General features: G+C 40.8%; 1 protein-coding gene across 1 annotated transcript; it reads left to right on the top strand.

The window, feature by feature from the left end:
- The first annotated feature begins 494 nt into the window (after nucleotides 1-494).
- On the top strand, nucleotides 495-7254 carry MIIP (migration and invasion inhibitory protein). Its single transcript, XM_065649949.1, is given in 11 exon segments — nucleotides 495-629; nucleotides 2259-2446; nucleotides 3007-3498; nucleotides 3909-4011; nucleotides 4469-4580; nucleotides 4781-4845; nucleotides 5276-5405; nucleotides 5753-5849; nucleotides 6713-6809; nucleotides 6812-6820; nucleotides 7129-7254. Coding segments are annotated over 10 exon segments (1314 nt in total). The 5' UTR covers nucleotides 495-629; nucleotides 2259-2275; the 3' UTR covers nucleotides 7167-7254.
- Nucleotides 7255-16057: the final 8803 nt, after the last annotated feature.

Genomic DNA, 16057 nt, shown 5'->3' with positions numbered 1-16057 from the left:
ATACAAAGTCTTCAAGTGTAAGTATAATACATTTGGAGGACGATGTGCTGCCCTGTTGTAGTAAATTGCATGTTTGATGATAGTGACCTGTTATCTGTATTCTGGCTATGTAAATTAACGAGACCACTGATACTGAATTATCTGATGGGAGGCTTGAGAGATTCCTTCTTAAGCTATACTAAAAATGTCGGTATTGAATCAGTGCTTTCTTGAGAATATTGTGTGGGAAATAATGGTCAGCAAATACTGTGTTAACTGTGGTGAACCAGTACTCTCGGTTGATAGATTACACGGTGTGTGTGAGAAGGCGGCAGATTTCTAGTGATGCGTTTTCAAAACAGCTTCCGTTCAGCTTCTGGGGGAGCTCAGAAGATCAGCTGTGGCCATTTAATGAACCCAAAAGGAGCAAGTTTGGGGCCGGGGTTGCTCCCGGCGGGGCCGGGCGGTGCCTGAGCCCCGCGCATGCCGGGAGCGCGGGGCGGGCCCAGCCGCGCCGGCAGCCCCGCTGCGCTGCGGGAACGGCCGGGCCGGGGCCGCCCGGGGCATTCCCAGCGTTGGCTGCGGCGAGGGCGGGGACCCCCCGGCGGTGGGGACCCTCCCGGCTGCGGGATCGCCGGGGTGCTGCGCAGGTGGGCCCGGACGCGCGGAGGCGGCGGGAGGGGAGTGGGGGGAGTTCGAACGGCTGCAGATGCTTGGCCTGGCCAGACTGGCAGGCTCCACACGCCGTACCCTGCAGGGAGGCTTTACCAGATCTCTGTCGGCTGCTACACTTGCCTTTTAAAGAGGGAAGGGGAATTTTACAGTGCCAACGGCCATCTGCCCTTCCTCCTGGCCACGGGAGAGCCGAACCAGCGTGCCTGTGCACAAACAGCTCTGGGAAGCCCTCCATAGGTGTTAGACAATTTTCTTGGAGAGACGAGAATGCTTAGTTCGCAAGACACCCACTATTTATTTTTCTTAGCTGTGAGAAGCTAAGCTCCTTTTCACAAAGTATTCAGACCGAAGCAGTTTCATAACCTTGAGCCCCTGGGGTTGAGCGTGAAGGTCTAACAGCTTCTTGCAGATTATGCCAAGAGTGGATCTCATCTGGTAAAACCCTTCCAAAAAGTCCCTTGACTAATGTTATTTTCAGAGTATTTGCTTTTCGATGAGAAATGATGAGAGGATGCTGTTAGCTTTGTCCTGTGAATACTGTGGGAACTTCTATTTTGTTCAAATGATCTCAAATTCAGTTCCTCAAGACTGATATTCCTATTTTATGCCTAATAGCGTGCTTCTCATTTATTGTAACAAAAAGATTTGCAGTTTTTTGATTGTTAGCACTGCTCTTCATTCCTCCCAGTGCTTTTGTACAGCATATGCATTTGACTCCAAGCGTCCAGTTGCCACCAAGGTAGCAGACACAAAAACAAACCAGATGAGTTTTGGAGAAAGGTTTAGGGATCCTTCAGAACAAAAGGTCCTAGAGAAGCACAGTTTTACTTGAGCACATAAATGATCACTCTGGTCAAAAACAATGGGAGGGGTTGGGTTTTGCTTTGTTTTATTTAAAGAAGAGGAGCTTATAATGTTGTAAACATGCTGAACAGCATAACAACCTTCCAATCAAACTAAGCTTTATTTATTTATTAACTTCCCCTCCCCCTTCTAATAAAGGGCAGTAACCTTTAGTGGTTAATGTGTGGGACTGGAATTGTCTGAGCCCTCATCCTGAGTAATAATTGAGCCTTTTGGAGTTTTCCTGCCTATGGAACATAGAGGACGGTTTTGACTCAATATTTCTTTTGGATGTAGTACAAATATTCATATTCACAATTTATATTTTGAACTTATGAGCATCCTGGTATTATCACAATATACATTTTGATAAAAAAAGAACATTAAAGCAGAATTACATAAGGTTGTCCTAAAAATCAGCCTCTGAATCAGATGTCTCTTATTTGGCTTTTAGATGTGACTTTTTTCATGTTTAAGGTTCCCTCTGTAAGAATGTCTTGTCTCTGTCCAGTCAGCTACTAGTTTCTGGGTGCAAATATTTGACAGTACATCTGAAGGGAGAGAAGTGTGCAGTGGTGCTAGTTCTTAGCATTAAGAGTTCTGAGACTGGCTGATTTCTCAGGAGCGATGATCAACACTTCCGATGTTTCAACAGGTGTAAGTGGTTTTTATGAGAAGCCCCCTGAAAGTGGTTTCTCCTGAGTCGTCTCCTTTACTTCATGCTTCCATTTATATCATTCGCACTTCCTCTGGCTTCACAGGAAACTGTTTTCATAGGATGGAGTTAGAGCACCTGAAGAGGCTGCGTCAGGCTAACCTGGACCTTCTACAAAGGCTCAGAATGAAGCAGGAAGAGATCAGAAAAAGACTTCCCAGCAAGCCACTCGTTCCAGCATCTCTTCATAATAGAGCAGCTACTGAGAGATCTGTCCCTGTGCACAAGAGAGGGGTACGTGTTGTGTCTGTGCTGGGAGCTCTGGGGAGCACATAGGCCTTGTAGGATAGGCAGCAGCTCTGCCTACTGAGCGCTGTGGTAAAGGAGACATATGGACATGGAGCAGCTGGTTGAAAGTGGAATATGGAGTCTGTTGGAAAAGTAGCTGGACTTTTGTTTATTGTTTATCTTGTGGTCTCCAATGTGTTCTCCTTGTAAAGGGTTCAGAGATCAGATCCTGCCTAACAAATGTAGGGTTTTTTAATCTATGGTAGGAGTGAACATTGCAGAACATAATCCTTTTATTTCTTCTAAGCACAAAGGCTGAAAGTTTAGCAGTTCCTCAAACTGGGAAAAGCTGCATTTAGATGGAAGTGGACCCCTTTCTTATCTTCTCCAAACACTTCACAATGTCTCATGAATAACATAAGGATTTAGAGTTTTGTTCTGTACAAGAATTTAAAGGGGTGAGCAGACCAGAATGAGAGGTTGGTTTTTTTTCATGTGCTGAGTGAACTGTCCTAATGAAAGGTATTTGTAGTGTCATGTGGTATGAGAGTGTCTGTCCTTAACAGAAGGAAAATCAGGACAATGCTGTGAATTCTACATCTGACCCTGCAATGTTGGTGTCTGTGGAACCCAGAGTTTACGTGGCCAGAGCAGCCCTCTGTTCATCTCTTAAATACAGCAGCAATGACAGAGAGACTCAGCAACAACGAGTGAAGATTCAGGAAGCAGTGGGTTTGGATTCCAGCTTTCCTGGGAATGAAAAGAATGTTATGCCAGCGTCTGCAATCATTATGCGTGGCAGAGAAACTTCTGGAGTAGAGAGAGATGGTCATGGTCAAAGAAGTCCAGAGAAAGAATCCTTCTGTCTGGGATGTGGAGAGAACAGAAAACAGTCCACTCTGCTACATGGTTTCCATGAGAAAAAACAGGGTGAAGATCATCTGGACCCATCAGTGAGCAGAATACAAAGTGAAGAGACTGGCAAGCCACATGTGGTCATTAAAGAGCCCGTCATCTGTAAATCGATCTCACTGACATCTCAGTCTAAAGAGTTGAAGGTAAACAGTGAAACCAATGCTTTGCTTATTTTCATAATTCAATAGAAGGATGGGGAGAAAGGGTCAGGAGAACATTGCTTACCCTGTTCTCACTGTGCAAATTGGAAGTTGGGGTTAGAACTGTTCCCAGCCTTAGCAGCTAGGGGCTGTTAGCAATGTGTTGAGGCCCTTCTTTCCTTAGCCCTTGAACCAAAGTCCAGAAGACTGGAGCACTTCGCTGTAAGACTCCTTGCCATCTACGTATATGATTCAGATGCTCAGGGAGAACAGGCTGGTGCAGTGTTGCTGCTCCAGAGCTTGTTTCCGTAAGTGTGAAGAACAGGGTATTGCTATGATCATCTTCCTTTGAATGTACCTTTGAATGTCCTGCTAGATGTATAGGATATCTTTATGAATTGTTTTCTTCCCAGAAGGAAGCTGGTCTTGTGACTTTTCAGCCTGACCCTGAAGAATATACCGTACCTGTGAGCAGCTGGTCTGCGTGTCCTTTCTTGGGCTATGACTGGTTTGCAGGTGAATCCTAAACCTGAAGGCTCGGCATAATGTGGTAATGTGAAGAGTTAAAATACAGTTTATCACCCCTTTAAGTTGATATGTGACAGAACTGCAGACCTAGAGCCCATGTAGCATGTGTCAGCAGAGGAGCTGCAGTTTTGTCAGAAGCCATTCCCTGTCCAGGCCAGAGGTGGCCTGTGTGTCAGTGAAGTGGCAGCGCTGTGGGAATCCAGGCAGCAAATGGCAAAGCCAAGTGGAGTCAGAGGGAACACCAAGTCACTCAAATGAATGGGTGCAATAAGGGACCCAAACCATGCAGTTAATCTCTGGTTTGACATGTTGGCATGCTCTTCTCGTTTGTCCATTTTGGTGCTTCAGACCTTTGGTTGTTTTGACTGTTTTGCGTGACACTTACTTTGGTGATTTCCCAAATTTGCTAAATCCTTGAACTTTTCTCTTTCCTTGCTGTTCTCAGGGCTCCTAGATACCAACTCTACAGTAGCAGAAAAGTCTGATCAATATTTTGCTGAGCTACATGAGTTCCGACAGGCCAACAAAGACGCGTGTATTAATGAGCAACACCTGGAGTAAGTGGGCAGGGGGAAGGGCTGAAGCAGCAATGTATCCCTTTACAGTAATGAGAAGTATGATCTGATTGGAGTGGAAGATGGTACAAGTGGTTTTGTAGCCCTTTATTTACCTCCCAATCAGAAATGTATGCTTGGAAAGGGGCTGTTCAGAGGGCCTGCCCCCCATCACTAACTGATGTATTTGTGTGTTTCTTTAGGCCCAAAGCTCTGGATTGCATAGATCCTGAACAAGAACCAGATTTGATAACCGGTTCCCATAAATGTAAGATCAGATTTTGTCCTAATCCAATTTCTGTGAACAAACAACTGAGCAGTATTTTCTTGTTGTTCTGAGAGAGCCCCACAATCATGCAACACAAGGAAGAATGTGTTATTTTTCGCTGCAGCTTCTAATCCAGATTAAACTTCCTACTCCAAAGATACTTGAGCCTTCTAGGGTTCCTCTCTCAGTGTCATCTTTGTCAGGGTTTCTTGTAATTGGCTAATGTTCTGGTTTTAAGCTGAGGTTGAAATTTTGCTTTTGCTTTTTAGGAACTAATTTGGGGACAGGAAATGTAAAAGATATTTCAGGAAAAGCAGCTCTTTCTATAGAATGCATGTGTGGCACTGTGGTAGAACACAGCTTTGTTGATTGGATTGAGGAACCTTCTGACAAGCTAGAAATACTGTAATTGTTCGTTACTCTGTGGCAGGTGTTTACTGTTATCAATTAAACCAGCGCCTCTTCACTGTCCCTGTGGATTCAGAATCTGCGTGCCCCATGTGTAAGATCCCACGTAGTCACCAGCCCCCAGAGACACTGGAAGAGCCAGCCTATGTCAGGTAGGTAAGAATTATTGCTTTGTAATATGCAAAACTTGAGACAATGAGGAAGAAAAAACTGATTGTGTGAGGGAGAAAATGGTATCAAAATAGCTTTGTAGAACATTGCTGTTCTCAAGGCAGGGATATCTCCTGCTTAAAAACTCACTACTGATCTTTCCCATAAGCAGAAGCAGTTTTGAACTCAGAATCCGAATGTACTTGTTAAGTGTCTAACATCCTAATCCAAAACTGGTTTGCTTGATTGACTTTGGGATTAGACTCTTGGGTTCCAAGTGGGTAAGGCATGCAGATTTCCTCTGCCTTGTCAAAGGTATAGGCAATTATTTTCCGTTGTGTGGTTGCAGGGTCAGTATTCCCAGGTCCACCCTTATGCCTGCCTACAAATACAAAGCCCATCGCAGGAAGAGCCTTGAACCAGTAGACAATCTAGCATTACCTTCGGTAAGTTGCTGTCTTGTTACTGATGCTGATGGCACAGCCCAGGCTGGGCATTGTTTTACAGCACAAGAAGGAAAGAGAATCTGTTACCTTCCTGGCAGGGTTTCCGCTAGAATTTCTCATCTGTGTCACTGAGATAGCAAGAAAAGCCATTGCTGTGTGCTTCTGAGTTCATACTTTCGTGTAACAGGAATAAAGTATATGACACATCTCCAAATGCTTTATTACACTGAGGAAAAAAGTGCTACATGGAGCTGTATGCTTCTGGGGCATGGTTCAGCTGACTTATTTCAGGCATTGACATTTCAACACAATGAGCTATGCGTAAGAGTGCCTGTATTTCTTTCCACAGATGTTAGAGAGTCTAAAAGACAAGGTTTCTTGAAGTATTCACAGCGTAGAAGGGCCAGGCAAAATAAATTGTGGCAAAGCTGGCTTCAAAACTGGTTTTATAGAGTCAGTCACATATTCCAGCCACTACGCAATGCCACAGGCAATATTATTAATCAGACCTAGGCCTGGCCTAGAGATTTCCAGGGAAGAGGCAGGAAGAAGCCTGGTTTTGAGATTTAGGGAACTGGATGAGTCAGTCGAGAAAGGTTCAGAGAGGTCAGGTGCTTGAGTTCACAAAGCAGGAGGTTGTTTTAGAAATAACTAGCCACTGAAAGGTGGAAGAGGGGAAGCTATGCAGTTTTGCTTCAATAGAGATTTCTTCTCTTTCCTGTTAGTCATATAAAACTCCTCAAAAATTAATGAATTACCTGCTAAAACCTCCCTGTGCAGAAGTTATTATTTAGAACTAACAGGCCACAATAGATTAAAAAGGGTAAAGCACTCTAATGCAGCATTCCCCTCTCTTTTCACAGCATTGTCTGGCTGGCTGGGAAAATGTCATTCCTTCCAGCAGCCCCACCCTCAGCTGTTTGGATCTGCGAGCTTCACTGGAAGAGAACCCTTCTCACCATCCTCACCTGGTAAGAACAGCCTGTTAAGACTCCCTGGAGATGCTGTGAATTGCACGGATGGGAATTGCAATCCTGTCTCTCTAAAGGGTCTGATAATAATCAATGGCTGGACAAATGAAAATGCGTGGCAGATTATCTCCTTATCTCTACAGGGAAATGTTTTCCTTCTGCTGCTGTGTGAACTAGTGTGCACAGACAGAAAAAGGCAAATGGAGCTGGATAACAGGCAAAAACCTGTTCAGCTCATCAGTCTTCATCAAAATGGGAAAAGTCACTTTGGCATTCTTTGATTAGTATCCTCTTCATTTGGATTCTAGAACTCAGTGTCCAGACTGTCAGGAGGAACCAGAACTGACCAACTTCTGAACCTGACCTGCTTGGCACACTTCAGATTTGGCAGTGCTTCTCAGCAGAGGGAGCAAAGCAAACCTGGACGCTACAGAGCAGCTCCAAATTTAAATCCGACTGCCTCAACTCTGTGAACCACTGACTTGATTCCCCTGGGGAAGGAATGGGTGCAGGGTGTGGAAACAACTCTATTTGGATAAAAATAAAACTTGGAACAGATTTTTTCCTAGTTTTCATAGTCATGTGCATACGTGAGCAGCCAATGCACATAGCTGAATGTACAAACTCTCATATGTGCTTTTTCCCTTTTTCTTTTTTTACCTTTTGCAGCTACTTCTAAGCAGATGCGTGAGCTTTCCCACCTAGGGCTGGATAAAGTGATGTGTACAGGATGACTAACTAGTACCGTTACCACTAGGACAGCCATAGCTACAGAGTTCACCTGCCACCTCAACTAAGTAAACCAGAAGTGTAACGTTAACTCTGAATGCCAGGGTGAGGAATTGGCCTATCAATGGCCTGGTTCAGTGCAATGCATAGAAAGATGTTCATTTCCAAATGTTTGAAACATGACACATAATTTCCTAGTGCCTTAAGCTTGAGTTACTCAATATTTCAGTTAAAACAAAAAGAGTCTGATTTTTCAGTGCAATGTCTGTAGCTACAGGGTGCATTACATCGGAGTAATTATGAATGTGAAAAAGAATGTTGAAGTAAAATGAGGGGTTTTTTTCATCAAAAAGCTAGATAATGCCCTAACATGTTTGCAAATTATGCTTGTCTGATTTTCCAAGTGTTTTGGAGTTGAACCAAAAAACATTATTGAGTTTTTAAAACAAAACAAAATCTATTATCTGGTGTGATTTGTTTGAACTGATCTTACTTTCCTTGTCTAAACCAAATAAAACTGATGTTCTATTTTGCCTTAAATAAGCCTGAAACAGAAATTCCTGCCTTAAGGGTTTTGAAAGTTATTGTGAACTCTTTACTAGCAGTTGCATTCAGAAACTTTGGATCAAATTTGTTTCTGGGACCTAACTTGACAGAAGGAATTGGATTTACACCAGTGATATTTTCAGCTTCCTGGCATTCACTATTATTTATATATCAAATACATTAGTTATTAAATCAAATGTGCAAATATACTTTTTTTTAAGCAAGGGAAGGAATATTGCAAGTTTATGAATTTTTATTGTGAGACGTAAAATGGAAAATGAAAAGCATGACTGATCAGTTTAGCTTTGGGTTGTGCATGTGTAGGGTAAAGTGAATGGAATTTGTTGCATTATTTGCATTATTGAAAGTACTGATTTTTAAAAGAAATGAATCCAATTAATATAAAACACTAGCTGCCAATAGGGCAAATTCAAGACTTTTACTACCTTCAGTCAAAAACCTCTTCTTATTTTATCCTGAAATAAATTACAGCAAGCCTATTCTACTTTATAAATGGAGAAAATGTAAGATAAGTGACTTATATGAGGTGTATGTGCTGGATGCAGGACAGAACCAACATAGAACTCAAAATGTCTCTTGGTAGCTGGGAAAGCATTCAATTTTTTACACCTGTGAAAGTACTGAGAGTGGGGTTATGACTCTTCCTCCACTAGAAACAGGTGACACTGCACCTGCTTACCCAAGTTAACCTCAGTTGGTCTCTTTGTCTGTTGGGTCTGGCCTGTTTGATCCTGCCCTCCTTTGCAAGCTGAAACAGACTGAAAATGCTGCCTGTTTATGGAACCTCTTTTTCTTTCTTTTTTAATCTCTCCATTGCAAGGCTCAGCCTGACAGTGCCAGGTCTTGTCCATAGTAGCTTCTCAGTGACAGTGTTAGACTGCCATCAGTGTTTCATCTCTTTGCTTCCCCTAGAGTTATTGTAAGATAGTTTCGGTGATGTCTTGGGATCAGGCGTTCCTTGCTGTCAGTACATTGTAAGAATTAATATCAAGAGTCTTGAATGAATGTAGTGCTGATTTATTCATTCTGTTTAGTTACCAGCCTGTCAAGGAATGACTGTCTCCAGAACCCTCAGGTGAAACATCTCCACATGGCATGAGCTTGCTTTTTGAATTATTTGCCAACTTTGGTTTTTGGAGCTTTCATCTCTTTGGAACTTGCATTTTCAAAGCCCAGAAGAATTTGTTTTCAGAATGTGTCAAATCTGAAAACACGAGAGGAATTCCGCCCCTTCTCTTCAGAGTTAAAAAACCGTATTTTCACCAGTTTTCTTTTTTGCCACAGCAAATGTAAAGATTTTGTTTTCTGCTTCAGCTGGTGTATTCCATTGGTTTCTGCAGAGCAAACACGTGCTGGTAGTACAAGAAAAAGAAGACCCTAAATTGTCAGGCTGAGATGCTCAGCTACACTTTGAAAAAACTGCGTCCTGAAAATCCTCCCGTTTGTTTCTTTCACCAAAAATATTAAGTATTTCCTGACTTTCTTTTGCTTGTGTTTCAGCAAAGGAAAGCTCATCTTGCTTCTGTTAATAGATAAGCTTTATCAGTCTCAGCTTTTAGATAAGGAGAACTAGAGTACGAGGAAAGGATATGAGTTATCCCAAAACTCTGTGACAGTACTGGGAACAAATGACTCCCACTCCTGTGTTTTAACCACAAGGCCAGTCTTCCCCAAACATTTTTATTTTCAACTTTGGATAAAAATGTGTAGAATTTGCACTCTTGGTCCTTTCTCAATTTCCTTGTTTTACTTTTCAGGCATATACATAGAGTGCATTTCAGTTGCAACAATAGCATAAACAATTGCATATCAGTGAACAAATGTAAAATATTTGCACAAAGGGTAGTGAACAAGGAAAGCTTTGGCATATCTTCTTATTATTTTGAACTCAGATTCTTTGTCTTTCCAGTAATAGAGATCCAGAGTTCCTCTGAATTCACCAGAGTTTGTTTGGGTTTATATTTATGTAAATGTGAGCAGAATTTCTTTTTATTGGAAGGAAGTGAAATGCTCTTAATTCCAGTAATCTTCTAAAATGGTGTATTTATTCCCAAAGTTAAAAAAAAAAAAAAAAGTTAATATAGGGAGTGAAGTAAGATCGTAAGTAATTTCCAGTAAATGACAGAGTAATGTTTCATCCTGAAACAGATGGTTTATTTGGGAACTGTTTATTGACTTACAGATGAACTTCAGGGGTTAAATACTTTGCTGAAATAAGTGAATGTGGCTACAAAAGACCTGTCTATCAGTTCACACATACAAAATACCTGAAAGTAGATCTTTTGTGAAATGGCTAGGCTCTGCAAAAGCTTATTTTACCTCTCAGTTTGGTTCTGTCCTATGCTTGAATCTTTCCCTTTGTAGTACCTTTCACTGAAGTTTTCTTTAGCATCTTCTGCCAAGAGTTTATAGACTGGAATTCTTGAGTGCCTGATTATACTTTCTGGTTTGGTTCTGTTCGCGGTTGAATAGCATCTTCCAAAAACTGTAGCTGAAAACTGGATCTTATGGGTTAGATTTTAGTTTTAACCAATCTCAAATAGTAACACCTAGACTGAAGTACAAAAACACCCTTATAAATTCTCAGGCTGTTACTCAAAATTTAAGAAATGCTTGCATTAAAATGTCTTTGCACGTTTCCACTCCCTCTAACGCGGTTTTTGTTTACAGTATCAGGTCAGTCCAAACTTCCCACACCGGTTGTCTTCTTCCCTAGTGAGCTGCTCTCCTTCCCCTCCAGTCCTACTCATGAGTTTCTTCTAGTCTAAGTTTTCTGATCTCTTCAGTTGGTTCTGTCTTTGTCCTCTATATGAATTATATGGTGCTTTCTTTCCAAAACTTTGCTTTGAAGGTCTCCTTGTAAGCAAAAGTTATATGCTGGTGAGGAGAAATTGCATTAGAGAAAGTCTGGTTTTGCTTCTGAAGCTCCATGTGGGAATTCAATGATGTGAAGATATTGCACAACAGGCAGCTTTGGGAGCTGTGAGTGGCTTGAGAATGCTTAGAGACAGTGGAAATCAAATGCATTCACCATCAAGTTTGTGCAAGGTTTGGATTTTATGAGGTTTTAGGTTGGTCAGTTTTTGGCAGACTTTCATGGCTTCTCGAAAGGCACATTCCTGATACAAGAGTTACCTTGTAGTGGGGGAATTCAAGAATTCAGACTGAGGCAAATGTCTGCTCTAACACTGCGGAGTTTGGCTGGTAAGTAGCTGAAAACCAGGATTTTCTGAGTGCCAGGTAAAGCTTGATGCCAGACTTGTGAAGAACAACTATGCCGTCAAAATCAAATAATGTAAATCTTGAATGTGCTGCCTTGACCATAACTTAAGTATTTCAAGTAAACTTTCTACATGGGGAGAATTACTATGAAATAAAAAAGGTGTGAATTTACTGTAAACTGGCAGTTGCTTTATTAGCTCTCTGCACAGACATACTGTATGCTCAGAAACTTGCTAGCTAAAGGCAGGTATGTACTTAGTTTCTTGCTTTTTACCGGTCCTTTTGTGTAATGGATGGCTTTATAGAAGCCTGTCTGCACTTTCTGGTTAGGTAGGGGAAACCGTGAGCTTTACAGAACTCCAGACAAAGACTTTGACCGGAGGTAAGACTGAGCTGAAGTCCAAGCTGGTGCTCCTGGATGAATTTGTGCAAAGGCTGGGGGTGGGGAGAGGGGCCCAAACCAAATAATGCTGTTGCGAGTCTTTTAGATTTACAGTATGATTACTCTAGCAAACGAGCAGCAGAGAAGACTTGTGTTTTAAATTAAACCAGTGCTAGGGAGGTGTTAAGAAAAGGCATGAAGGATCTTTAAAACACCTCAGCCTTCACATGTTGTTACCTGTGCAATCTGTGTTACCACCACTTTCTTTAAAGCTGTAACGATCAAGTGGCTGTCCTATCTGGACCACGAAAGATTCACCCTTGAGCCTCTCCATTTCTAGCAAGGTATGGGAGGAAGGGCATAATGCAAATGATATTCAGATAATAACATCTTTGTCAAGAGCTTTCTCTGTGGAGAATGACAACCTGTTAATCTACCACTCTTAGCTTCCAGAAGCTGTAGTCAGAATTACTGAAAGTACAGACATGATGTGATCTTTCTTCTAAGGTTGTCTCTCTCTCTCAGTGAGCCTGTGGGCATAGTAATTCTGTGATATGGTTTTGGTTTCTTTCATGGAAGCCAAGTCTTTCCTGAGAGCACTGAGTTCTCTGTCAGCTCTTCTCATTTTTCAGTCTGACTCAAAATGCACTTTAGTTTTGAAGCTACTATACAGCAGAAAAAAAAAGACATTTTATACAGATTTTTTTTGTTACATTGGTTATTTTATCATAGTATATAATGTAGTAGTATTAGCTGAGATAACAAAAACAGAATTATAAAATTTTGTTATCCACATCAACTTTATATAAATGACATCTGTAAAAGAAATTAATTGTAAATTAAGCCATGTTATCATTATTATTAACATGATCAGTCTGACACATTTTTAGCTGCTTAAGTTTTTGTGTCAAAGTTCTGAATGACTTAATCCAATCAAAAAGTTAATAAAATGACAAGACATATCATCATATATTGTTTTGCATATTAACACCAAATCCAAATCTCTGGTAGCAGAAATGCATGGTTACACTTCCAGAAAATTTCACTTTTTAAGCATAACAAAACTAAGAGTGACTTTGCTGCTTCCAGAAGTGTAGCCAGAGGGTAGCACTGCCATATATTGTACTATTTAAACTGAGGAGATGCTCAGCTGGAAGTAATTGGAATGAAAACTAGGGGGTATGAATGGTGTCAATGGGCTTTTTGGGGGGGGATTTATAGATCTTGGCTGAAGCAAGACTTCTTGCAGTAAGACTAATGTGAGCTGAGAAGTTTTTTGGTTTTTTGTTTTGTTGTGTTCCCCCCCCCCCCCCCCCCCAGTATATCTAGGTTCTCTGCTGTCTGGAGAACTCTTCCAATAGCTATGTTATGGCTCAGAGTCTGCAAAAATAATTACAGTTGACAGCATTTCTGAGCTTCCCACAGTCGGGAATTGGATGTTTCACGTAAGTACTTTTTGACATTACATTCTGTAATTAAAAAAAAGAAAAAGAGTAACCTTATAATTGCTTGGGAACAGACCAGGATGTGTATCCTTCCGTTGGTTGTTCATTAATTGCCAATAAATTTTCTGTGCTCAGCAAGAGCACAACTAATTGAGACAAAAGTCCCGAGTTGCAAACAAACAAGAACTAGTCTGTTCTTTTATTTTAGATTGCTGGTTTGCATATGTATGAAACTTCATATAAAACAAGGAAGCTGATTTCTTTTTCTATTATTTTTACTAGGGAACAGAAATACCCTGTGAGAACGTCCATCTACTGAAACTACAGTTACTGAAATGACTTGGGATTTCCCTTATGAATTGGGATTTTACTATGACCCCAGACCATTATAACCAGCTTTTTTTCTGCTGCAAACTCTTGTTTTAAGCCATTGCTATGTTTCAACAAGCATGCAAGAAGAGCTTCGTACCATCTTCCTTGTTGATCACAGTGGACAAATATACCCAGGTAAACTGCAAGACCAATATAGCTCTGCAGATCATGTTATCAAGGGCACCTGTGATGTATTTAACATATTGCAGAGTGGTTCGATTGACCGAATGTAATTAAATGGATTGACAAATATTTAATACTAAGTGGAGTGTATGTGCCAGAAAATAAGTATCAGTACCAGAGTGGCATAGAGGGACAGAATTTTACCAGTTTGTGGCGTACCTGGCGTAAATATGATTTTATTCCTTTCTGCATGTTCAGACAAGTTCAAATGCTTTGTCAGCTACAGGTAGTTCAAACTCCAGTTGCTTGCTGACCAAGTGATGTTTCTCCAAGACATCACATGGCGCCAGTGTTGCCTTCCCTCCTCTCTGTCCTCTTTGGGCTACTGAAACATTTCCAGAGAAGTTCAGTAAGTTGGCTTCCCTTACAACACCTAAAATCATTGGAGTCCTGAATGCTGTCCCTGCGTGTTGTTACCACACTGTCACTTCCCAGGTTCCCCAGGAAGAGAGCTGTCCTATGGCTAAAATGCATAAATTGATCAAGAGAGGTATGAAGAAAGCGATTCTTGGTGACTACTTGCTTTTCTTCCTTTATCCATGAGATTTTTTTTTTTTAATTACAGCAAAAGCCGTCATTTTTCTTTTTTAATTTGTTAAGAATTCCACCTTCTATTTGTAGCATGTATCCAAACAAGCACTGCTTTTGGTACTACCGAGACTCCCAGTGAAGTTTTAGGATCTGGTGTTATTTCATCTAGCTAAGTAGCAAGATTTTAGTGATTTTTCATCAGCGTACTGCAATGCTCTAAATAGCAACACTGACCAACACTGAAATACAGATTTTAGACAAGGTAATTTTAATATGTATCCTTTTAAATTCAGTGGTCTTGTTTATCTGTTTGACAGATGTTTAGAGATGACACTTCTCTCAGTGTTTTTTTTTCCACCAATACAGCTAGATATATAGTAACTGAACATAAATATTAAAACCACAAGGAACCATGCTAGTAGTACAATATGAGACTAAAATCAGCCACTTCAAAATCAGAAAATGGCATGGGTATTTTTGCGTGTTTGCATAACAATGCTACTTGTACAGTATTCTATTACTACTTTTTTTACTTGGCTGTCACTGTTAGCAGCACAAGGAGTAGACAATGCTCAAGGTATGGCTTGGGTATATGTTAGAGAGACTTTCCCTCATGGCTTAGCTGGGTCTCTTCATTCTTTTGCTCCAGGCATCAAGTGACATTTGAATAACCGCTGACTTAATGGGACCTTCTCTGATGCCCTCCACCTCAACTCCAAACAACACACACAGGTGATCAGCACAAATCAGATACCTGGTGTAAAAATTACCTAAGTGTTAACTAAGCTCAGGATGAACTGAATTAGTTAAAATAGAAAATGCCAAGCAGCATTGCTGCCTTTAACACCTGAAACAGAAGGATATTCAGATGTTAGAGACAGATGCATATAATCAAATAAACGTTATAAGTAATAATAGCATGTTCATAGGGGTTTTCCCCTTTTTTATGATAGACATTGTCCTCTGATGGAAGAATAGAGAAATACAGGTTGTTTGTTTGCTTCTGTTTGTTCTGCTTTTTTTTTTTTCATATTAACATAGATTATTTTCTAGGAAATAGAGGCAGCATTTAGAGAAAAGTAGCGTGGGTTTGTTATAAAACAGAGGTGCTTCTTCCAGTTACTGATAGGGCTTCTTTTGGAAAGCCCCTTTCATTGTATTTGAAATCAAAACACACAAAGTCGGAAAATAAGGCATTCACTTAAAAATGCATGCAGGTCGGAACATTCCTATTAAACACAACCTCTTCACCCTTTTTATTTCTCTGGCTTTTATTACAGACTTGTAATGGCATTGTGTGGTGTAATAGCCTTTCCGAAAAGCCAGCAGCAACAATGAGTGCTTTACACTTCCTATCCTTTTAAATAGCGAGTTCGGTCAAGATTGAATTTAAGAATAAGGAGTTCTAAGAAGGACGGCTGCTGGGAAGCCTGGTTTCGCTTTGGATGTGTGAGATGGATCCTTTCTTCTGAGGAACACCAGTCTCTCTGCAGCCTTTCCCTCAGTGAGGGTGTTACTAGAATCCTTCCTCTTTGTGCAAGTCATGTTCCATGGAACTTTGTAAAATGTATTGACATTGCATCCTCAGCCAAATTTAATTGGAGTTATCCAATGGGTTAAAAAATTATTGACGCCATTGATTAAAAAGGAACTGACATACGTATATATACAAAATGCTCAGTATGCTCATTTCAGGCTTATTTTTTCTGGAAAACAAGCCAGAAAACTCTCCCTATTGTTAGTCTTGGGGAAGTTTTTCACGCACAATGTTTTGTGTTCTGATACTTAATTTTTGTATCAGACACA

This window comes from Caloenas nicobarica, chromosome 22, assembly GCF_036013445.1.
Source record: "Caloenas nicobarica isolate bCalNic1 chromosome 22, bCalNic1.hap1, whole genome shotgun sequence".
Lineage (NCBI taxonomy): Eukaryota > Metazoa > Chordata > Aves > Columbiformes > Columbidae > Caloenas > Caloenas nicobarica.
Note: the sequence above shows the minus strand (reverse complement) of the source record. Positions and strands in the feature narration are given on the sequence as shown.